Source organism: Rhinatrema bivittatum, chromosome 4, assembly GCF_901001135.1.
Source record: "Rhinatrema bivittatum chromosome 4, aRhiBiv1.1, whole genome shotgun sequence".
Lineage (NCBI taxonomy): Eukaryota > Metazoa > Chordata > Amphibia > Gymnophiona > Rhinatrematidae > Rhinatrema > Rhinatrema bivittatum.
The window spans coordinates 441,764,374-441,790,138 of record NC_042618.1 but is presented as its reverse complement, the minus strand read 5'-3'; the positions used below and the strand labels follow the sequence as shown (position 1 = coordinate 441,790,138).

At 43.3% G+C, this 25,765-nt stretch overlaps 1 protein-coding gene across 1 annotated transcript; it reads left to right on the top strand.

The window, feature by feature from the left end:
- Positions 1-464: 464 nt before the first annotated feature.
- Positions 465-22,939, top strand: SNRPF (small nuclear ribonucleoprotein polypeptide F). Its single transcript, XM_029601578.1, has 4 exons — positions 465-698; positions 4,680-4,805; positions 21,189-21,253; positions 22,748-22,939. Exons 1-4 carry the CDS (start codon positions 696-698, stop codon positions 22,812-22,814), a joined length of 261 nt encoding a protein of 86 aa, XP_029457438.1. The 5' UTR covers positions 465-695; the 3' UTR covers positions 22,815-22,939.
- Positions 22,940-25,765: the final 2,826 nt, after the last annotated feature.

Sequence of the window (25,765 nt, the reverse complement as noted above, 5' to 3'; positions counted from 1 at the left end):
CTGATAAATAAATAAATTGGTACCTAATTATAACAGATTCATACAATACACATTTGTAGGCTTCCAAGGCATTCCTTGCTCATAAAATGCCTACTTCTGGCTCCACCTCCTTGTATATTCTTAGATAACGAAGAACAATTTGCTGCATGTCAGACATATGGCACATTGTATCTATGGATTAATAATACAGCTAGTCTTAGTGAAACTGGAGCTACAAGTGGCTGCAACAAAGTGAACCCTAGCCTGGCTCAGCCTACCTATACCGTATGGCGGTGGCTGGTTGTCTCATTCTAAACTAGAAAAATGAATAAAACCAGTTCTATTACAAAACACGGGATATTCATCAGTATTAAAAACATATGGCACAAAACAGCTGGACCTTCCCGCTAAATTAAAGCCCTCGTTTCAACGAACAAGTCCCTGACCTGCCACCATCACGCCCTACTACGACCACATACACAGAGCCAGCGCGAACAGAAGAGGATACTGCCAGTACCGCAGCAGTCACTCCATTTCCGGCGCGGCCGGGTGACGTCTTCTAAAGCCTCCCAATGAGAAGAGAGGATGATGACGTCGTGGGAATCGCCATTTTTCGCAGAACGCTTAGGCGGCGTGTTTCTGGTCCCTTTGCCTTCGGCGCAATTTTAGTTTTTTGCTTTCCCACTTTCCTGTGAGAAGGTAACCGCGCCAGCGTCATGGTAAGTGCGAAGACTGCATGGACGCAGCCGTCCGTTCGGGCCTCGGAATCTCTGCTAAACCAGTGAGGTGCTGGTGTCCCGCGCTGTGGCTCGGACTCCCGCCGTTCAGAACAGGCACTGTCTGAGGAAGATGGTGATGTTAGGAGCTTGTGCGGGGGCCGAGCGGACTGGAGAGATGCTAGGGCATTACTGTTCTCTGAGCACATAGTATTCAAATTGAGACTAAAGACAATGTAATGTTTTGATAAGTGTGTTTTAAAATAGGCCCATTTTTGTCTTTTCTTTATTACGCACGCGTTGTACAAATCGTTGCAAAAAACAAGGAGTTGAGGAGTAGCTTCACTGCCAATACTTGTGACCATGGGCAAGTCACTTTACCTTTCCTTTCCTCAAGTACAAACTTAGGAACTGATGTAATGCCCCCAGGTACCTGTCCTGGGGGTGCCATGCAATATTTAAATTAGGGGTCACATTGTCAAGGAGGTGCTAGGGTTGATTGCGTGCCCCTAGCGCCTCCTTGACAGCCGGAGCCAGGAGTGTTGGGCTGTCCACAGCTTCCGTCGGTTTAGAAAATGGATGCCGAATTTATCGGTGCCCGTTTTTCTAATCTGCGCACAGTCATGGTTTCAGGAAACGGATGCTGGTTACCTGAGCGTCCGTTTCCCGAACCTGATCACTGGTGCTTTAAAAAAAATATTTTAAAAAAATTTTCATTCCTCCAACTTAATATTGTTAAATATTAAAGTCTGCGGAGGAACTGAAAAGCAGTATGTTCTGTACAACTTTTGGAAGTGCTCAGAAATTAACGCCTGCTCCGGACGCACATTTTCTTTTTGCATTGGGAGTGAATAAATAATAGCCTCACTTACATGCATTTGTATTTGCATGAGTGCTATTAGATTACAGGAGCGTTGGACGCGTGTTGTAGAGACGCTAATTCTCTATTGCATAAGGGGATTAGGTTACACAACCAGCGCCTACACAACCAGCATCCAACTGTGGGTTAAACAGTGTGCTCGGCTGAGCCCACTGTATTGCATCGGCCCCTTAGATTGTGAGTCCTGTGGGTATAGGGAAATACCTAACAGTACTGAAAAGCAGAATATAGATGATAAAGTGAGCTGAAGTGTTGGCGAAATTTCCTTCCACCAGCAAGCAGTAGGCCTTGGATTAATGATAATAGTGGTTGGTGGATTGCCTGTAAGTTAACTAGCACCCTGTGTGAAAACTGAAATTGATACATTTTGCCAGTAGCTGTTTCAGCTCGGCATTCTTCTCGCTCTTTCCTGCTTTCTCTTGTCCTCCCATCCCTTTTTACTCACAATGCCCGCATCCACTTCTCTGCTGTTTTCCTACAATGCTCAGTCACCCAATTTCTCCTACCCCCCAGTACTCCCTCCCAACTGCCTAGCAGCATTTGTAGACTTTGTTGCTGGAACACTTGATAGACCATTGATTTAACCTAGCGGTGGCACTTTTTATGTTGAGAATTTCTCATCTCTTCCCCTCCTATTCTAGCATGCTCTTCCTGTGCTCACCATCACAGACAGAATGGTGGCGGTTTGGCACAGTGTTCCAAGTCTCCTTTAGTAGCAGCTCGGATACAGCACTCACAAAGCATTTTAATTTCTGCAGCTGTGGCAGTGGCTTGTGCATGCATTTCCTGCATTTTGCAGCAGGAACCAAGTTTTGTGCCACTGTGCCCGCCTTCTGCACTCACCACATGGAAGAACATCAGGCTCAAACTGGCTGCAGCCATGAGGCGAAAAAGCATGTGGGGGGAGGGACTGGTGGTGTAGACATAGTGATGCCCACTCATGCATGGCATCCTGAGTAGTCACACCCATTAAAAGCTGGTCCCTGCAATTGTGAAGTTTAAAACAGCCAACTTTTCAGTTGCCAGTTAAACTTGATTCACCTTTTTCATTCTGATGGTTATGCTCCTGGAAAAGTGTTTTTATTTACATTTTATGAAAGGGAATCTTTAAGTTACTTTTATCATGTATGGAAGTGATCCAGGTGCTGCTGTGCTAATAGAGCCTCCTGCAGACACCCTGATGAAAAGCATAATTTTAGGGTTTGGCTAAAATTCAATAATTGGGCTTGCAGAATGAGCTGAGGTGGTTCTCTTCTTTTGAGAATCTGGATATTGGGGGGGAGGAATTATGCTGTCTCCTTGGGGAAGCAATTAAGTTAAAGCCATTGTGAAAGCAGAAGAAATTACATAGAAACATAGAAATGACGGCAGAAGAAGACCGAATGGCCCATCCAGTCTGCCCAGCAAGCCTCACACATTTTTTCTCTCATTCTTATCTGTTTCTCTTAGCTCCTTGTTCTATTCCCCTTCCACCCCCACCATTAATGTAGAGAGCAGTGATGGAGCTGCATCCAAGTGAAATATCTAGCTTGATTAGTTAGGGGTAGTAGGGGCAGTAACCGCCGCGATAAGCAAGCTACACCCATGCTTATTTGTTTTACCTAGACTATGTTGTACAGCCCTTGTTGGGTTTTTTTTTTTTTTTTTTTTCTTCTCCCCTGCCGTTGAAGCAGAGAGCCATGCTGGATATGCATCGAAAGTGAAGTATCAGGCACATTTGGTTTGGGGTAGTAACCGCCGTAACAAGCCAGCTACTCCTCGCCTTGTGATTGCGAATCCTTTTTTTCTTCACCCCTGTCGTTGAAGCTAGGAAATTCTTTAAAAATTAAACCATCTGTTAAAAAAAATATTATGAAAACCTGAAGAAGAGGTAAGATTTTTAGAAGCTGGGTTTCTTATCATAAAAAAGGTACTTTTTTAAAATGTAAAAGTATATGGGAAAATGTTAGAACAATATGAAAAGGAGGCTTAGGAATAGAACTTGGGGTATCAAAGCCCAGAAACAGGCCAAATTAATATTTTAAGTAATGTTTTACATTAGTGTGATTGGAGGTTACAGGATATTTATTAATCAGTTTGGCCAAGACTGTATTTTCAGCTTGCAGAATAGCATCTGTAAACTAATCAAATGCATTTTCAGATGCTGCTTCCCTGAATTGAAGGTACATTTTTTTGCTGTGCCAACTTTATTTAGGGTGCTGTTTCCCATTGCTTCAGTGTCAGGGGTGGAAAAAGTTTTGAAAACTTAAGTATTGGGGAGAATTGTTTACAACACTTTGCAACTTTTTTTCTTTTTTTGGTTTGCTTATTTTTCTTTGTTTTGCCTTTTTTTTTTTTTTTTTTGCTGTTTCCTTTCCATCTAGCCTTTCTGTCCTCCTCCTCCCTTTCTCACCTCTCCACTTGAGTCCCAACTCTAACAGTGGTGCCTGTATCTGGCCCAGGTACTGAATTCAGCCAGGCCTTAAATTTTAGGCACCTAGGATTTTTAAGCCCCTGCACAGTGTCATGACATGACTGTGATGAGCAGTATCCTGTGGAAGACAAAAACCTGTATCCAAATACTTAGCATGAGTCAGTTGTTGCTACTACTATTTATCACTTCTGTAGTGCTACTTGATGAATGCAGTGTGGTACAAAAACATGACAGTCCCTTCACAGTAGAGCTTACAGTCTAATCAAGACAGATATATACATGGCAAAATCGGATTCTGGGAATTTCATTTATTAAGAAAATGGTTAAAATCAATAAGGCTGTAAGATGGAAAATTGGGAGTTAAGATTTAAAAGCAGTTTCAAAGTGCCAGCAGATCCGGTTGATGCAGAATCATAAAAGATATACAAGTCACTTGTTCTGGGTATTTCCTGAGTTTCCCAGACGTTCATGAGTGGAACTGTGATTTGCTTTAAAGCCAAAATAGGTAGAGAGATTCTTTAATTGCATACAGTGGTGAACAATGCTTGTCTCTCTTTCATTGTGTGGGAATTTTGTTTTTTAAATATAGTAGAAGAATCTGCATGTATGAAGACTTGGACAGTAATAGTCTACCTGTGTTTACTCTTTATTTTACTCCGCATTATTCACCCATTTCATTTGTGTTTTTCAGAGTTTACCATTAAACCCTAAGCCTTTCCTCAATGGATTGACTGGTAAGCCAGTAATGGTAAAGCTGAAGTGGGGTATGGAGTACAAAGGGTACTTGGTATCTGTCGACGGATACATGAACATGCAGGTATGCTTTTGAGATCATTGCTGTAATTTTCAGGCAGGACATATGGTTGTGTTTTTATGTGATTACTGTATGTAGTTTTTGTCTGTTATTCACTTAGAGCATACATTTTTTTATGAATGAGGCAGACTACATATCTAAAATAATACTCTTAAGTAAAAATTTACTTCAGATATTACTGTACTAAGAGAACGGAGGAAGGCATGGGGGGGAAGAGCTGACCAGAGCTTGTTCATTTAGAATAAACTGTAAATAGACTGTATCCCTTAAACTGGATCATCTCAGGAGGCCCATAAAGTTATGATATGATGGTTATATAGCTATTATAGGACATAAGTACAACTACTTTATGAGCAAACCCTTGGTTTGCTGTAATTCCGCGGCAGGTATCACAAAATCTGGCCCCTACTGGGAGATTGCCTGGTCCTCTCAGAATGACAGGAAACTGAGATGGGTTGGAGTGAGGGGTAGGGTATGCATCTCTAGCCCATAACCTTGATGCAGGCTGGTAGGAGGCAGTAGCATCTCTGGGAGGGATGCAGAGTGTGAACTAAATGGGAAATTTGTATTCTTATCTACCTGAGAAGTGGAGTAAAGGTGAGGAAGATGATTAGAAACTGCCCCAGATAAGAAGAGATGTTGTGGTCTGATTGTAGTGGGATAGTGGAGCAGACAAGATGGTTTAGTTCTTTTTTTGGCTACTATATTGCTTCTCTGCTGCCGCTGAGAGTCTGACTTGACCTGCACTGTGCTGTGTTATCCTATACAGTTCAGTGAAGTTGCTTACCTGTAACAGGTGTTCTCTGTGGACAACAGAACAAACAGCCACATGAGATGAGTGATGTTATCTGATGGCACAGAGTCTGCCTTTATTTTTAATTAGCCCAGAAACTTCAAGTCGTTTCTCTGCATGTGTGGAAGTTCCTGTGCATCCTTCTTCAGTCCATCCACTCCCTCAGTCTTCAACTTTCTGGGGGGGAGGAGGGAGGGATTCATAAGAACATAAGAAATTGCCATGCTGGGTCAGACCAAGGGTCCATCAAGCCCAGCATCCTGTTTCGAACAGAGGCCAAATCAGGCCACAAGAACCTGGCAATTACCCAAACACTAAGAAGATCCCATGCTACTGATGCAATTAATAGCAGTGGCTATTCCCTAAGTAAACTTGATTAATAGCTGTTAATGGACTTCTCCAAGAACTTATCCAAACCTTTTTTGAACCCAGCTACACTAACTGCACTAACCACATCCTCTGGCAACAAATTCCAGAGCTTTATTGTGTGTAGAGTGAAAAAGAATTTTCTCCAATTAGTCTTAAATGTGCTACTTGCTAACTTCATGGAATGCCCCCTAGTCCTTCTATTATTTGAAAGTGTAAATAACCGATTCACTTCTACTCGTTCAAGACCTCTATCATATCCCCCCTCAGCCATCTCTTCTCCAAGCTGAACAGCCCTAACCTCTTCAGCCCTTTCCTCATAGGGAGCTTTTTAGTTTTCGTAGTAGCCTCTCATGACTGACTTTGTCAAATGCCTTCTGAAAATCCGAATACACTACATCTACCGGTTCACCTTTATCCACATGTTTATTAACCCCTTCAAAAAAATGAAGCAGAATTGTTAGGCAAGACTTCTCTTGGGTAAATCCGTGTTGACTGTGTTCCATTAAATCATGTCTTTCTATATGCTCTACGATTTTGATCTTGAGAATAGTTTCCACTATTTTTCCTGGCACTGAAGTTAGGCTCACTGGTTTTTGGTTACCCGGATCGCCCCTGAAGCCTTTTGTAAATATTGGGGTTACATTGGCCATCCTCCAGTCTTCAGGTACAATGGATGATTTTAATGATAGGTTACAAATTTTAACTAATAGATCAGAAATTTCATTTCTGAGTTCCTTCAGTACCCTAGGATGCATACCATCCGCTCCAGGTGATTTGCTACTCTTTTTAGTTTGTTAATCTGGCCTACTACATCTTCCAGGTTCACAGTGATTTCGTTCAGTTCGTCTGACTCATCATCCCTGAAAACCATCTCCGGAACTGGTATCTCCCCAACATCCTCATTAGTAAACACGGAAGCAAAGAATTAATTTCGTTTTTCTGCAATGGCCTTATCTTCCCTAAGAGCCCCTTTAACCCCTCGGTCATCTAATGGTCCAACTGACTCCCTCACAGGTTTCTTGCTTTGGATATATTTAAAAAAGTTTTTATTATGAGTTTTTGCCTCTATGGCCAACTTCATTTCAAATTCTCTCTTCGCCTATCTTATCAATGTTTTACACTTAACTTGACAATGCTTATGTTTTATCCTATTTTCTTCAGATGAATCCTTCTTACAATTTTTGAAGGATGTTTTTCTGGCTAAAATAGCCTTTCACCTCACCTTTTAACCATGACTGTAATCATTTTGCCTGCCTTCCACCTTTCTTAATGTGTGGAATACATATGGACTGCACCTCTAGGATTGTATTGTTAAACAATGTCCAAGCCTGTTGAACACTTTTAACCTTTGCAGCTGCACCTTTCAGTTTTTTTCTAAACTATTTTTCCTCATTTTATCAAAGTTTCCCTTTTGAAAGTTTTTAGTGTTAGAGCCTCATATTTACTTATTGTCCCCCTTCCAATTATTAGTTTAAATTTGATCATGTTATGATCACTGTTGCCAAGTGGCCCCACCACCGTTGCCTCTCACCAAATCCTGCGTTCCACTAAGAATTAAATCTAAAATGGCTCCCTCTCTTGTTGGTTCCTGAACCAATTGCTCCATGAAGCAATCATTTATTACATCCAGAAACTTTGTCTCTAGCAAGTCCTGATGTTACATTTACCCAGTCAATATTGGGGTAATTGAAATCTCCCATTATTATTGCACTGCCAAATTGGTTTGCTTCCCTGATTTCTCTTACATTTCAGCCGCAATGGGGAAAAGAAAACAAATACAACTCGGTGTGAGCTGGCAGAAAATCAGCACTGGTACCTGCAGATCTGCACTCTACATTTTCAAAGGGAAACTGCCCATAGCGTTTCCATTTGAAAACGGGCTGGCGAGAGAAAGCCAGTACTTTTTGTTCTGTATATTTTTCATTTGCTTTGAAGCAGGTCTAAGGTATATGTGTGAAAATTTGCATGAGGAATTCAAAATTTAAATTCTCTGCATGTACTTTTGTCAACCCCAAATTAGCTGTTCTGGATCAGACAGACATCCGAGTTTGCCATCCAGGCAGCTAAACCTTTTCTCCAATCAGTCCTCAAGACAAAGATTCTTTACGTTTGAAACTATTTATTGTATAGGTAAATTCTACTCACAATTGTTGCATCTCAAACGTAAGCCCCAAGGCAAAGATCTTTGGTAACTGGAGACAGGGTAGCAGGAGGGAGAAGGGAGTCTTTTATGTTGCAGGAGTTGGTTTATGGTAGAGGTAGGAAGCTTGAGGGATATGAGGCTGATTTAGTCTTCAGACGAAGGCAGTAAGAGAAAAGGTAAAAACCCTATTGTTTCACAGGTTTTTACAGAGCGCTGCTGGCTCAGAAGAAAGCATGGGCAAGACTGAGCTCTCATCGAGAGCTGCTAGAGGAAACGCCTCCACAAGCTAGGGGCAGGGGAGCAAGGTCCAATGGCAGCGAGCCTAAGAACCATGTGACGCAGGTGAAGCATGAAAGGCAGTCCCTTGAGCCTATAAGGCACTTAGGAAGACTCAAGTTAGATTGAGGGGCATTCAAGCTCTTCCGATAGTGAGAGAAAGTGGAGGGGGGAGGGAGCTTCTCTTATGGGCAAAGGCTCCTCTTAAAGGCAGGCTCACAGACTTTTATCATGGGTTACAAATAATGTTTCAGTATCAAGGATCCTCAGACAGGAGGACTGCACTAAACACAGTTAAACTACAGTATGTACAGATACAAACATGTACCCACTGCTGGGGACAGAACACTGGCCTTGCTCCTTTTTTCCCCTCTGCAGGTAAAAGTATGTATGCTGTTCAGAGCGTAGATAATCTTATCCTCAGTGGTGAGGAATAGTAATTTTCAAAGGGCCTTTTAACGTGGGTAAACAGGAGTTTGGAACTTACCCTCCCTGAAAACTGACCCCCTTTTAACCTGTTTCTTTTATATTTTACTAGCAAAAAGTGCCCAGTGTTGCTCGGATAATCTGGACTATAACAGACTGTGTATGCATGTGCCTGCCTGAGCATGCACCTGTGTGTGTGAAGCCTCTGCCTTTGTGTGCTGGCATGTGGGTGTCTGTGTGTGAATGTGCGAGCCAGTGTGGGTGAACTTAAGTACGCCTATGTGTGTGCGCCAATGCCTGCCTGTCTCTGTGCGTGGGAGTGTGCAAGACAGGGCTTTGCAGCACTCTGCATTACTCAGGTTGTCTGGTCAATAATAGCCTGTGTGCCTCTGCCTGTGTGACAGGGCTTTGCAAACAGAGCATATTGTCTATGCACAGTGCATCTTCCACTGTTCTGATCAACTGACACAAGTGTGTGTATATGTGTGTATATATATGATTCTTACAAACATACAGAAAATGATAGCGTCGAAATAATTTTATATTTTAGAAGATGCAAAACAATAGCCTCCTTTTCAAAGGGAAAAAGGCATATGAGATCTTCATGTCTGTGTGTCCACCTAAATAACCACATCTGGCTGTTCTCTCATCCTCCCTCCCTTCTCCTTGATCCCTGAGGGTGATCGTTTCCATTCTTTACTCCTGGAGTGTGGGGGTCTTCTATCCCTTCCTCTGTCCAGCATGATTACCGGGGATCCTCTCCTTCTCATCTATTCTTGTTCTCCTTAACTAGGTCAGTCATGGATTCCTGTCTCTCTCTTTGACCTCCATTTTTTTCTTCATTCCTTCTCCCCTCTGTTTTTCCACTCATATTGTCAACCCCAGTCCCATGTTCTCCTTTCTTCCTTTGAGCCATTCTGCTCACTCTTTCGGTACGGTGCAGCTCTCCTTTCCTCTCTGGCAGGCCAGTGGGAGATGTTTCTCACCACTGTGATAACCCAGCTTTCCTCTGCATTCAGTAGAGGCTGCAAAGGTTCTGACAGCTGCAGTCTGCTCCTCTCTTCCTCACAAAGTGCAGCTAAATAGGCAGCAGTGCGGTTTGAAGTTTCTTTTCTTTTTTTTTTAATTCACAATTTATTGGATTTTCATAAAGTATTTATAAATCATACTTTACAGGAAAAGAAAAACAGAAAAGCATAAGAAATTAAACATTCATTTCTACACCTTCAAAAATTACATCTTAACATATATGCCGTTCAAAGGAAACTAGTTTGTGAGGATAGGGCCAGATTCTTAAGGGAGTATTTGCAAGAACTAACAAGGAATAACTGGCTTAACGTTTTATAGTGGTGTTATACTTTAATGATTGCCTGAATTTAGTTGCTGTGGGACTGTGGTTACATTTCTAGCATTTAAGAAAGATTTGAGTTGTTCTACTGCAGTAAATGCAAAATTCTCTCCTTTACCTTTAATAAGGCATCTACAAGGATATCTTAATACAAATGTGTAGCCTAAAGCCACCACTTGAGGTCTTAATTTAATAAATTCTTGTCTTCTTAATTGAGTGGGTCTAGCAAACGGTTTGAAGTTTCTAATGGGTGAAAACAGTCCCTCTCTGTGCCGCCGCCTCCTGATCTGCAGCAATGTGAAGTTTTCAGGGCCATAATAGGCCCCACTGTTCCTTTCCTAGTAGCAACTCAGCTAATCACAGTTAGCAACAGCCTCATTTCTCCCTAGTGGAGGTCTATCTGGGATTTCTTACAGACACCATTGATCTAGAGCAGTGGTTCCCAATCTTTTATCGGCTGGGACACACCTGACAGATGGTTCTCACATAAGTGACACACTGAACATGTGACAGTCACGGGGCTATATGTAAACATACACGCTGCATCCATGGGAACCCCCTCGACCCCCGACAATGGGTTAGAACAGAACTAGGTCATTACCCGTACAGCTCACCATGCAAAAAAAGATATTCTGGTTCTGATGACATCTCAGTAAAAGCAAAACAAACTCCCTTTACTACCAGGCACAATAGCCCTCCTTATGAAAAGACAGTAATTTGCCACTAATGCATATCCTATTGAGAAAACACAACAAATAAGTGATACAAATGCCTACATGCTAGTAAAATACCTCACCTTGGTCACACACAAAGCCAACCTTCACCAAGGACAGAAAGACCACAATATAAATTTGGAGACAGAAACTGGAATAGAAAACCAAAAGGATACTCTGCATGCAGTGCAAACTTGGAGAAATGGAAACAAATACAGCATCTAACATAGTCCCAGGATCTGCAATAACGCACACAAACTAACCCGCACAAAGTTACACCTGCATTATGGCCTGCACTCCAACAGTAATAACCCTATCTATGAAAACATAACACTACAAATAATAAACTAGGCCTAAACACTACTTCTTATTAGGAAAACAGAATAAGCCAAGCTGCTATAGAACCCCATGCAGAAATAATTGTAAAACTATACTAATGTTTCAAAACAGCTGATGAACAGAATAATGTCAAACAATTAAAACTCATAAAAATTATTAAAAATTGTCCAAATACCAATTACATATTTCAAAACAGATTGCATAATACCCAATAATTAAAATGGCAGTCAATCAAGAAAAATAAACTTAAAAAGCTACCTTTACTTACCATCTCCAGCAACTCTCCTACTCCTTTCTCTTGCAGGCCAAAAGCACACACCAGAAGCAGCAGCAGCTACTGAAGCTCTGTCTTCACGATCCTCTTCTTAGGGCCCACAACCAGTCACTCGCTCACACACACACACCTACCCCAAATTAGTCCCCATGACTAATCTCTCTTTCTCACCTAGAAATACATCACCTCCCTGACCACTGTCTCTCAATCACACACGCATGCTCTCGCACCCATTCACACCCAGGCACCCACACTCTCATTCTCGCATGCGTGCTTCGGGCCTCACCGCCAAACCTCTTCTTTTTTCGCTGCAGGGATGGGCTCCAGTTCAGCCGCGGCTTTACTCCAGCGGGACTTCTTTTTTGCTGCCACAGGGATGAGCTCCCGTGGTGGCCTTGCTTCGTCGGGGTCGGGCTTCCTCTTCACCACCATGGCGTCTTGATTCGTCTGGGTCGGGCTTCCTCTTCACTGCCACGGGGATGAGCTCCCGTGGCAGCCTCGCTTCCACACCCCCACTCCGACCTATGCTATGTCACCGGCCAATCAGAAGCTTCCTCCCTTCTTTCTACTCCCACTGGCAGGTAAAAAGGAGGAGGCTTCCGATTGGCCTACACGGGGGCAGGAAACGGGGAAGCACAACCGGGGCAGTGGGACACCGGGAGCTGCGACACACTGGTTGAGAATCGCTGATCTAGACAATATTCCACTTGTTACTGCATTTTATGAATAGTTGTATTGACTTCCTATATGATTTAGTTCTCTCTAGGTAGAAAAAAGTGCCCTTCTACAGTCCAGTGTATGGAAAGCCTGTTCTTCTGATGTTGGATGTGGCTTTGGAAAATGCAATCGTTTTGGTTTAGATGAAATTGGTATATATTTGAGATGAATGTGTAATATTACTCCATTTTTAAATATTTGAGTATACGGAGGGTAGGTTCATTACACTCTGAGCCAAAGTTATGACTATCGGGAAGTGTTTTTCTTGATACGGATTTCAAATCTGCTTTTGCCATAGGCTCATCAGGCAGCTTCATTAACAGCTGGAGCACAGTATTGAGATTCCAATGCAATGGTGGCATTTTAAATGGATGTTTTCAATTGTAATGACTCTTAATACTTTTGGAAGTTATTGAATGATTAGGAAATTGACCTTCATATTGATAAGAGGCAATAGTGCTCAGATATAGTCTTACTGAATTAGACTTTAAACTAGCAAAACTGGGATATCACAGGAAATAGGATCTATCTTATGTGTTTAACACTAGTGACTAAACCTGGTCTGTTTACAGTTGTAGGATTTTCTCATGATTGGTTTCCTTGTTGCCAGTAATATTTTGTTCACTTCTTGTGGCAACCAAAAGTCTCTGAATTAGTTTGCTTTCAATATCCATGTTCTTAGTGCTAGGAAATGGAGGTTGGTATGGAGAACTGTTCCTCTGTAATGAGTCAGGAGGTTTGATATTAATGGTAATCAGATAGGCGTTGCTATTGTGTACCCATGGAACCATTTTTGGCGTGACCAAAATGGGGCTATTGATCATTCTTTTTTTGTCATTTTTCTTAATTTGAGAATTATTCTTGTTAAGGGTATCAGAGGGAGCACACATGTTAGGGCTTTGCTCCGTGGTATAGTAAATGCATCTATTGCCAGTGCTTGGTTGGCTGGTCTCTTGTCACAGTACTGCTGTAGTTTGTGATGCGAAGAGGTTTATGGTTGGTGTTCCCCCAAAGCTCAGAGAGGTAGTGTAGTGTGGTGTTGCATGACCACTCGTGTACTTCCAAGTTGATAGCTTAACCTGTCTCCTAGTATAGGGGTGCTCAAACTGGTCCTACTGGCCTTTCCAGCCAGTCATTTTTCCGAATAGCCTTAATGAATAAGCATGAGGTTTTTTTTGGGTTTTTTTTTTAATTTAAAAGTTTTTATTGGATGCAAACAACTGGAACCATTGTAAAGTCAAATGAAACCAACATATATCCACCCTGCATTATATGATATGGTAAATCCCCCTAACTCACCTTCCCTCAAACAATCATATGAATAGCATAATGTGGTGTTATAGGAAACATATGACAAAAATCAATTATAGTACATTGAAGCATGCGTGCATAGTCACTGGTGTGCACTATTCTTAGTACAATACAATACATAAAAATTAAATAATCATCACAGCCCAGAATTACCATAGAATAATACAAAGGCCATCAGTAAAGAGAGTAGATGAAGCCAAAAAATAACGGAATTAGCAATAAGAAAAATGTCAGAGAGAGTTACAAAATTAGACATCTAAGCCCTGGGAATTTCTCCATTTTATATAAGGTCCCCATGAGGGACCTTATATAAATGAGGCCAAACAGTTATTTCGGAGGGCTGTTAAATGAGCCAAATGGTAATGCGTAGATAGACGATTAAGCACTATGGAAAAAGAAGGTATATCAACACTCTCTTCCAATGCCTGGCTAATTCCCATGTGGCTGTTAAGAAGACTTGTTGACAGAATCGCTGTTGTGGATTATCGAGACCCAACACCAGCAGAGTAAGTAATTCATAGCGAACTTCACAATTAGCCAATCATAATCTGTTGCCAGTAAATTGCTACTGCTTCGCAATCCCACCGTGTGTGCATAAATGTATCCACTTTCCCATAATTTCTCCAACATTGAAGACTAACAGGAGAAAACGTGGTGGTCTACTTGGAGTCATATTCCAGCAATATTAACAACTTGTAACAATTCTCTTTCAAAGTAGTGGAAATGGAGCATTTGCTGGCACATGAATATAAGGAGTCCCAGTCCTCCAGAGTTAAGCTACCTCCTAAATCCCTTTCCCAATTTCTGATATGTGAAAATGTATCCATTAAGTTTCCATTGAGAAGACCATAGACCTTGGAAATTAAGCCTTTCAATTTATCTAATGGTCACAATTTTCAAACATAGATTTACCCAATCAAATATGGGCAGCTCTCTGTGTTGTTATAAAGTGCCTAATCTGGGCATATTCCAAGTAGTTCACCTTTTCCATTTTGTAGGTATGAGAGAGCGCGTCCGAGAGTATTAGAGTGCCGTTAACAATTAAATGATTTATACTAGAAATACCATGAACTTTCCAAGTTTCAAATGCTGAGGTAGCGAAACATGTTGGAAAAGTAATATTATGAAACAAATGTGAGCGCGAGAAATATGCAGAATTACCAATTAATTTAGATTTCCAAAGTATGTAAAGAATATGGAATGCATTTTCAGAATCAAGTATTTCGTGGTTGTCATGGTAAGGCAGATAACTGCACCCCCCCCAATCATTTCTTGCTCCAATAGCACCCGCTGTTTGATAGAGCTTGTACTGTGACAGGCCAACAAGGCTCGCAGTTGGGAAGAAGCATAATATGGTCCCTCCCCCAGTTGAAAATTCCTGAGATGATTTCCGTGATCCCTCAGATGTGTGCCTTGGTCCAGTAGCTGGTTTTCAGCTGGCATGGACTTAGCTGATTGTATAGCTTAAAGGCAGTGGGTGCGGGAAGCCGACCGTGACAGTGATGGCAGATGCCCTCTCCCCCTGCAGCTGGAGACTGTCTCTATACTCAGCCAGGAAGGGCTGAGCTCAGATAATTTTAAAAAAAGGAAAGACAGAGTAGAGGGGTTCTATGGGACTTCCTCCGGTCTCCGTGCTCAGTTCCGACTCCCATGGGGTTAAGGGGACTGGGCAGCCTGGTGGGTTAGGCCCCGCTGTTAAGCTTTTTCCTGTGCACCATGTGATATTCCACGGCAAGGTTTTTGTGCGCTTTTCTGTGCGTTCGGCTGCTCTCTACAGGACTGTTAGTGCATCCGAATTATGCACCCATTTTCTTTTGGGTGCGCTACCTGTGTGCACATTCTAACACATATCTGTTGTGCATCCAGGTTTGGCGTGGTGACAGTGCACTTAGTTTTGCAGTGCATCGACTTAGGCGTCTAACGTCTGTGTGCATAAAGGGGTAGATTTTAAAAATATACGTGTGCCCACATGGATGCACAATTTTATAACACATGTGCGTACATGTTATAAAATCCAGGGCAGGGGGGGGGTGTGTGTGTGTGAAATATTGCAATTTTCGCACAGTAACACATCGCGGCCTTCCCTAGTTCCCTCCTAGTCCGCTCCAATTAAGGAGCGGCTGGGAGGGAACTTTCCTACCCCTCTTCCCCTCTCCTTCCTGACCCCCTTAAGAGTTCCTATCTTTTTTTTTTATTGTTTCAGAACTTACACTGACAGGCTGCTGGCGTGCGATCTCCCAGCACAGCGGCAAATGGCCACCCCCCCAAACTGTCCCTCTGCTGAGGCTTGCTCTTGTGTGCGTAACTGAGGTTACGCGTGCAGCCGGGCCCATTTTAAAATCGGCGCGTGCAAGGCTCATCCATGCACATAACCCTTGTATTTTGCGTGGGCGATCTAAAATTCACCCGCAATTTTGTGCGTTTAAATTTATTTCAGCACAAATCGGCTGGACACGCATCTTCGGTCACCTGTTAAGCGTACTGATGAACTAATGGTGCCGGTGACCAAGAAACCTAAGTGCCTTTCTCTGTGTTCTTGTCATTCGGGCATCTCAGCCTGGAGTGCCCTCTAACATATCAGCGCTGCTTAGAGGCTCAGGGAGAATTTTCTCTGATTTTACTAAGCTTGGTTAAGGACTTGTCTGGACCTGACCTTGGAACTCCCTTGACTGGTTCCTCCACAGGGGATGGCAGCTCAGGTGATCCCACACAAGTGCCTTCTGGTTTTTGCATGGATCCTTCTGCCTTTTCTTGGGTAAAATTTTTTCTCAAGGATTGCAATCGTTTCTTGAGGCGCAGTCCTCAGCCCTGCCCAGAGTCCTGTCATGTCAGACCCTCAGCGGTGGCTTCTCTCCTTCCGGCACTATGCTTATGCGCCAAAGCACACCCCAGTTAGCTGCAGGTATTCCTGACAGGAATCCGAATGGCAATGATGAGGCAGATCCTGACCCTGGAAAATGGGGAAATTTCTTTAGGACTGGAACTGTATAGAACTGTTGCGGTTCGTTCTTAGAGATGAACTGCCGGCCCTGATTTCCTAGACATTGAAAATGCTGGGAGTTCCTGGAGCAGATTCCAAAGAAAAATCCCAGTTTGGTTTCTTTGCATAAAGCCTCTTGGGTTTTTTTTCCCCCTGTTATGGAAGCCATTCAAGAATTGATTGATAATTGAATGAGATGCCCCGGAGGCAAATTTCAAAGGGAGTCTGACCTTGGATCTAGTGGTGAGAGAGCGTCTGCGTTTTCCAGAAGTGGATGCGCTTGTCTTTACCATCTCTAAGTGGACAATTATCTCAGTGGAGGGTGGTGCGGCTTTGAAGGATGTGCATGATACAAGAATTGAGGCCATTCTTAAGCCTTTGAAGAAGTGGTAATGGCATTGCAGATAGCTTCCTGTTATTCCTTGGTGGCTCGCTCTTGTCTGCTTCTCTCTCAGGTTGATGATTGTGGAGTGAATTCCAGAGCAGTTATGGAACCTGCCACAGCCTTTTTAGCACATGCGGGCTGCGACTTGGTTCGTACCTCAGCTAGAGGAGTGGCTTTAGTAATAGCAGCCCAGTATCAATTATGGCTGCAAAAATGGTTGGCCAATGCAACTTCCAAAGTTAATCTTATGACATTGCCTTTTAAAGGCTCGTTCTTGTTTGGGAGCGAATTGAAAAACTAGCCAGTAAGTGGGGCAAATCCCCGGTTCCTTGGTTGCCGGAGGATAAGAAGCAGTTGCAGCGCCTCTTTAGTACGAGGGTTCATCTCAGGGGTTCCAAGCAGTTTCGTCCCTAAGAGGACCCGACCTTTCGGCAGGTCTCAGTCCTTTTGTCTCAGATGGTCCAAGTGAGGCGTGGGCTCAGTTAGCGGATCCTCCCAAGCTTCACAATGAAAGTTTGCCGACCCACCCTCAGGAACAAGAGATAGGGAGATACCTCATTCTTTTATCAGAGGTGGGTCCTGGAGGTGATACGAGAAGGATATGCGCTGGAATTTTGCAGTGTTCCTCAGGATGTGTTCGTAGTGTCTCCTTGCCACTCCCTGCAAAAAAAAAAAAAAAAAGCAGGCAGTAGAAACTGCGCTGTCAAGACTTCTCATTCTGAGGGCCGTGGTTCCAGTACCTACATCTCAAGAAAGTACCGGGCAATATTTCATTAATTTTGTTGTGCCCAAGAAGGAGAGCTCCTTTCGTCCCATCCTGGATCTCAAAGGATTTGACCATCCTTTGTGGGTGACTCATCGCATGGAAACCTTGGGCTCAGTGATAATGGCTGTGCAGTTGGAATTTCTGACCTCCCTGGATCTGTCAAGGTCTACCTCCATATTCCTATCTGTTTGCAGCACCGTTTTCTGCATTTTGCGGTGTCTGGGCACCATTATCAGTTTCAGGCGCTGCCTTTTGGTCTAGCCACCACTCCCAGAATCTTTTTTTCCAAGGTTATAGTGGTGGTGGCAGCAGAATTGAGAGAGGATGGAATCCTAATATACCCATATTTGGACGATTGGCTGATTTGCACCAGATCTCTGGAAGAGAGCCGCCTAGTGACCCGCAAGGTGATCTCCCTGTTGCAGGAGTTCAGTTGGGTGGTGAACCTAGCCAAGAGCAGTCTTCGGCCATCTTAGTCATCGGAATATCTGGGCATTTGATCGACATGAGGCAGGGCAAAGTTTTCCTGCCAGAAGTGCAGATTTAGAAGTTATCGCAGGTGCATCTTTTGGTGAACATTATACACCTGACAGTCTGGTCCTATCTACAGGTACTTGGTTTGATGTTGGCAACCCTGGAAGTGATGCTGTGGGTGAGGCATTTCAGCTGATAGTGAATCGCTGGGGCCTTCCCTTCCTAGACCTGCTAACGACTTCTCGCAATGCGAAAGTTCCTAGATTCGTCAGCCGCAGGGGAGATCTGAGGTAGTTTCGGTATCAATGCTCTCATTGAGGTCTGGCTAGAAGACAAGCTGCTGTATATGCCTTTCCCCCATGGCCCATATTGGGCAGCATAGTTTGCAGGATCGAAGGCCACAGGGGGATGGTGCTTCTGGTGGCACCAAATTTGCAGATCTGCATACCATGGTCTTCTGGACCAAGATTCATGGTAGAGACACCCCCTTTATCTTCCACTGCACCAGAATCTGTTGCAGCAGGGGCTTGTCCTTCACAAAGATCCGACTTGGTTTTGTCTTACTGTATGGCCCTTGAGAGGGCTCGTTTGTTGGAGTGTGGATATTCTTCTGCGATTATTGCCACTTTGCTGCAAGCTTGAAAGTTCTCCACTTCCTATGTGTGGGTTTGGTTGGTGAGTGAGGCTTGGTGTGAGGATCAACGTTTTCTTCCTCATTTGGTTAAGATCCCTTTCATTTTGGAATTTTTGCAGGATGGGTGAAATACTTGAAGGTACAGTTTGCGGCTCTTGCCTGTTTCAGGGGCCAGGTAAATGGTGAATCCTTATCGTCTCATCCTGATGTGGCCCGTTTCTTGAAGGGAGTGAAGCATCTTCGCCTTCCCTTGCAGTTACTGGTACCCTTGTGGAGGCTTAACCGGGTGTTGGATTTCTTGGCGGGCCCTACATTTTGACCACTGCGTAGCCTTTCCTTGAGGTTATTGTCCTTAAACAGAGTTTCTAGTGGCAGTATCTTCTGCGCATTGAATTTCCAAGCTGCAGGCCTTGTCTTGCCGGGAGCTGTTCCTTCGAGTGACTCCAGGAATGATACAGCTGCGTACTGTTCCTTCCTTTTTGCCAAAAGTGGTCTTGGATTTTCACTTGAATCAGCCCATTTCCCTGCTGTTCTTGGATAAGGAAAGAGATGCGGAAGAATATCACCTGTTGCGTCCCTTGAATGTCGAGAGATGTCGTGAGGTATCTGGGGGTTTCTAAACCTTTCTGAAAGACTGGTCATCTGTTTGCCCTTCATGATGGAGTTAAGCAGGGCGAACCAGCTTTGCAGGCTAAAATAACTTGCTGGATTAAGGAGGTAGTCACGGCTGCGCATGTGGATGCTGAAAAGCCTTTGCCTACTCCAGGTTAGGGCTCAGGCAGCGTCCTGGGCGGAAGTTAGATTGTCTTCTCCCATTGGCATTTGCTGAGCTGAAACGTGGTCCTCCTTGCACACTTTTTTCCAGGTATTATCATCTGGATGTGCAGGCCAGAGAGGACGCAACCTTTGCACGTGCGGTATTGACTGGATTGCGGGCAGCCTCTCACTGTATTCAGGCGTAACTTGGTACATCCCACTGGTCCTGAGTCCATCTGTCTACATGCTAGGAAAGGAGAAATTACTACTAACCTGATAATTTCATTTTCTTTAGTGTAGACAGATGGACTCAGCTTTCCACCCTTGATTGCCAAATGATTGTGTTAATGGTCCTCCTGTGTGGCTATGTGTTCCAGGGGATTACTGGTAAGTGTTCATCCAGTCCCTAGATTGGGGTACCTACATTCATTGCCTGAGTTCAGTGTTTCCTGTTGGTTGAGTACAGTAATAGTTTGTTTTTTTAATCAAGTTTTTTGCTGGACTGTCCACAGTTGCTTTTGAAAAGAATACTGGCAGGCTGATGTTACTGCAGGGGTATATATACTGTGACATCAGTTTGCTCCGTCTCTATCTGCTGGCAGAGGTGCATAATCCATTGGTCCTGAGTCCATCTGTCTACACTAAGGAAAATGAAATTATCAGGTAAGTAGTAATTTCTCCATCTAGCCCCTTGATGTCCTCCCCCTGATCTTTTAGAAGTTGAAATGTCCATTGATGGGATAGTTGTCTTTTCTTATGATGATTAGACCTCTTGTGCGCCAAGGTGCCTTCTAGCTCATATTTCAGCTTGAGGTCTCAACATACCAGTGCCCTCAGGAATGTTCTGTCGTAAGGGCTGCTAGACATGCGGTCATGTTCTGGGCCTAAGCATCAAAGGCATCAGTTATGCTGGTCTGCTGAAGCCATTTTATTTTGGCATTTTCAACAAGATTTCATAGGGCTTTTCCCCTTTCTTTCCACATAAGATTCCAGAGTTGACTTGAGATGTACTGGCTTTTATGTAGAAATTTTTCTTTTTTTTTTTTTTTTTTTTAAAATAATAAATATGGCTGATGTGAGAGAAGAGAATGTCTGCTGTTAATAAAGCAGACAAAATTAGACTGAGGGAGGACGTGATATTAGCACGGGAACTCCGGCATATGCCCAGAAGAAACGCAAATAAATTTCTGGGCTAGGACAGAATGAAGGCCAACTTGGTGTCATTGGATGATGTCATCCATATTGTGTGGCTGCTTTGTTATATGCTTTTCCACAGGGAAAAAGCACAGTTCTTGCAGGTGTAGAGGAAAAGGATGTGGTTTGAGATGCTGCTGCTCTCTTCTGACTGCCGGCCTGGTTTGGTGGCAGTGGAAGTGTGGTGAGAGGGGATTGATGGAATGGAGACTTGTGTACGAGAGATGTATTAGTTGGGGAGGTGGGGAAGGTATGAGGAGATCCTCTGTGCATTTAGAAATTGTTTGTGTGTAGAATTTGTACCTCCACTGGGATCCTTGAGAGAGGACCATGTTACTTTTTAGCAGATGTCTGTAAGCAGTAAAATCCATATATCTGTGTTATACCATGATTCAAAACTTGCACCAGATACAGTAGCTGCTGTAGATAATACATTTCAGTATTTCCGAAGTCCTATATTTCAAGGCTGTGTGTTTCTTTTTCTAAAGCTTGCAAACACAGAAGAATACATAGATGGTGCGTTGTCTGGACATCTTGGTGAAGTTTTGATAAGGTAAAAGTGCATATAATGTTTTCTTCTATAACCTCCATACTGCAGAAAAATGCATAATAGGGCATATTCTACTTAAGAGGCATCAAATATTGTCAATATAATAGAAGTAGTTTGGAATTATCTTTATGCCCTTGAAATTGGCAGAGGAAGAATCTTAAGTAGAACATGTGTAATAAAATAAAAAATGCTTACCTATAGCATGTGTTAAAGGACAAAGTTGTAGGTCCTCCCAGGTTGATGACATCATCTGATGGAGCCTAACTGGTGAAGTTTCTAGAACCTTTGGCATGCTCCCCTGAGTGTGAGCATGCTGTTCTGAGTCATGGATGTTGCACGGAGCCCCCTCAGTTTTTAAAATAGCTAATATTGAATCAAATCAACTCTAAGGAGAGGTAGTTGGGTTCTGCAAGGACTTGCATTCTGCTGTTGTCTGAGAACACATGCTACAAATAAGCAACTTTTGCTTTCTCCGAAGTCATGCACAATGCTATAGCCCTCAAAGATTGTGAAGCCCTAAGGTACAAAGCTGTCCCTAATGAAAAAAAATCCAGAAAAAACATTGCCAACAGGCAGAAGTATTTTTGGCTGCAACAAGGTCATTTTTCTTTTCTTTTAAATTTTTTTTGGGGGGGGGGGTAACATGTTCTTTGCCCTTTTCTCAAAATTGGCAAAGGAGAATTCCTTCAGAGGAGACTTTCTCCTTTCCTGTGGAGGAGACCTGTTCATGCCTCCTGTTAAGAGTAGTCTTCAGATCTGTAGGTGTATCCCTAGAACTACTCACTCTGAGCTGGAAATAAGTTGGTATTTAGTCTGGTTTTGCACACAGCAGATAATGAAAAACAATGAAAATTAACTTGATTAAGGAAAACCTATCTAGTGAACCTAAAGAGAATGTGAGAAGGTCTTGCAACAAAACATGTGAAAAGAAATGCTCTTAGTGAGAGACTAAGACCCTGAGACTTAGGCTGTGTGGAAAAACTAGAACTCAGGGGTCCCATGCAACATCTGTGATACAGGACAGCCAAAGTTTCTAGAAACGTTGTAGTAAACTTCATCAGTCGGGATTGGTTGGCTAACATCACCCACCTGCGAGATCTTGTCCTCTGAGAAATTGTATTTATTTGAATCCGTTCACATTAAGGTTTTCTTATAAATTTTAAACATTTTTATGAGTGGTGATCAACCCTCCCTGTGAATTGATGAACCCAGCCCAGACAGCTGAAGTAAGCTTGGGAAGGAGATTTGTTAGAAGCAGGGTACTGCCTTAAAGATGTATACCTATTTCAAATATGGAGGAATAGAAGCAAGCTGCCTGGAGAGGTGGCATTAAAGTTTCGAGAACAGCAAAAGGAAAAATATTTAGGATCCAGTTCACTGGGGCTTTTCTCTCATTCAGTATCCATGGGAACAAAAATTAGAAAATCAGGCCCTTAGCTAGTGCTAATTCCCATTTGGTATTACACACTGAACATTTAAATGCTGTTCTATTTGCAGATGTAACAATGTTCTGTATATCAGAGGTGTAGAAGAAGAAGAAGAGGATGGAGAAATGAGAGAATAACACCTTGAAAATATTCAACAATAGTTTGTATATTTCAGGCTGAGACATCAATATTCTTTATCTTGTATGCTAAGGCTAGTTTTGGTTTTTTTTGTTTTGTTTAATAAAGTTTTGTAATTTTTTTTTCAGTGTGAAATTATTTAATGTATTACAGCATAAGTGGATGTACAAGAAAGAATGCAAGTACAGAAATTGCAATAAACTGTTAATTGCTAGCAGAGGTCATTGTAGGATCAGTATGATTGAAATGACTCAAGTTTTAAAAAGATGAGTGGCATGTTGGGGTAATTTTATTTGATTGTTAGCCTCTGGCACCCATCCTCAAGATGCTTTAAATTGTGATTGCTTTATAAGTCATCAAAATCAAGTTTTGGCAGGGAGGAAGAAGCTGGAGGCATTTTTAAAGTGGGGATTTTGTGGATCAGGATAAAAGGAAAATTGGTTCTTACCTACTAATTTTCGTTCCTGTAGTATCCCAGATCAGTCCAGACTCCTGGGGTTTGCCTCCCCTCTAGCAGATGGAGACGGAGAGAGTTTTACTGACACTTAACATGAGGTGCCACTTGCAGTCCCTCAGTATTGAACTGTGCCAAGCCAGAAATGAAACAAAACCAACACCTTGATTAACTAACCTCCCCTGAACAAGCAGTGGGAAGAGGAAACCTGGAACTGAAATCCACACCCACACAAAACCCTGTGTAGGACTAACAAAAACCTGTGCCATTCTTCAGAGTAATCACAAAAACCAATCCAGTGGACTCTCTAATATTCCTTTTCCTCCAGTGAGTGAGACTCTAGACTGACCTGTGGTACTACAGGAATGAAAATTAGCAGGTAAGAACCAATTTTCCTTTCTCTAGATGTACCCAGATCAGTCCAGACTCCTAGGATGTACCAAAGCTTCCCTAAACAGGGTGGGACCGAGAGTCCTGCTCGAAGCACACTTTCACCAAAGCCTATGGGGCCTGGACATCCAAACTGTAATGCCTGGCAAAAGTGTGCAACAATTTCCAAGAAGCCACTCTACAGATCTCCTGTGGTGAAACTTACTGACACTCTCAAAAGAAGGCTGCCTGAGAATGGATAGAATACACCCCATGGCCCCTGCAGAACAGGGCAACCTTGACAGATATACGCAGAGCTAATAGCCTCTTTCAACCACTGCGCATTTGTGGCTCGTGATGCCTTATCCTTTTTGGCACCACTCCACAGCACAAAGAGATGATCTGACAAGCAGAAGCTGTTTGTGACCTTCAGGTACTGCAATAAAGCACGTTTTACATCTAACCATCGTAACTCTTTAGCCCGAGGCACCCTAGGATCCAAACTTGGGAAGGACGGGAACTCCACTGACTGATTTAAGTGGTATGACGACACCACCTTCGGCAGAATGGTTCGGAACCGTTCTCAAGGACACTCCCGCATCTGAAATTCTCAAAAAGGGCTCTCTTCATGATTAAGGCCTGAAGCTCAGAGATGCGGTGAGTCAGATTGCCACCAGGAAGACCACTTTCAAAGTGAGATCCTTTATAGTAGCTTGTTTCAGAGGTTCAAATGGAGGCGCATACATGCTCTTAAAGACCACGTTAAGGCTCCAGGAAGGGCAAGGCTTCCGATCCGGAGGACGAAAATGTTTTGCTCCCTGAGGGAAACCGCACAAGGTCCTGATGTACCACCAGAGATACTCTTTGAACCTTACCTCGAAGACAGCCCAAAGCTGAGGGCAGCACCCTGAGGGAATTAAAGGATAAACCTTTGACCAAACCCTCCTGCAGAAAGGCCAAAATATACACCACCGATGCTCGCAAAGGATCCACCCTTTTCCCCCTACACCAGGCCTCAAAAACTCTCCATACTCTCGCATAGGCCAGAGCTGTGGAAATCTTCATGGACTGCACGAAGGTAGTGGTGACCCCTTCCAAATAACCCTTATTCCTCAAACATTCCCTCTCAAAAGCGAAGTTGCTAGACAAAAGCGATCTGCCTGATTTAAACAAACAGGACCTTGATGCAGAAGGTTCGGCAGATGAGCTAGCCATAATGGACCGTTCACTGCTAGGTTGACTAAGTCCGCAAACGATGGACACCACAGTCACTCTGGCGCAACGAGAATAACGTCGCCTGGATGGACCTCTGTGTGTCGCAAGATCTTGCCAACTAATGGCCAAGGCGGAAACACATACAGAAGGATGTCCATCAGCAAAGGCAGAACTAAGGCATCTACCCTCCTCTACTCTTCTTTCTGGGAAGGGAAAAGATGACTCTTGGACAGATTAGTGCCTGAGACTGTTGGGGTGGATAGTCAGGATTAAATCCACTTCCTTCTGACACAGGATTTGTGACTTTGCCAGAATCAGCCAGTCATCCAGATAGGGATGGAGCAGAAACCTGTCCCTCAGGAGAGTTGCAGCCACCATGACCATTACCTTGGTGATGGTCCTGGGCACAGACACCAGACCAAAGGGCAGGGTGCAAAATTGAAAATGTTCTCCCAGAATCATGAATCTCCAATATTTGTTGATCAGACCAGATTCCTATGTGTAAGTACATTTCAGTCAAATCCAGAGACGCGAGGTACTCCCCCTTGTGCACTGAGGCAATCACTGAACACAGGGTTTCCATGCGGGACTGAGGAATCTTCAAAGCCACATTCACCTTTTTTAAATCGAAGATTGGATGGAATGAGCCCTCCTTCTTGGGAATTATGAAATAAATGGAAAAGCAGCCTGTCCCCTATTTCTACAGGGGGACAGGAACAATGGCTCCCAGCTTGTGCAGGCGATAAATGGTCTCTTGCCCTGTCAGCTTCTTTTCTTCCTAAGTACACGGGGAGACCATACACCGATCTCTTAGCGGCCAAGCAAATTCTAAAGCGTAACCTTGTTTTATCATGTTCAAGACTCCCTGGTCTAACAGAGCTAGCCAGTCCCCTAGCACTGGAACTCAGGAGT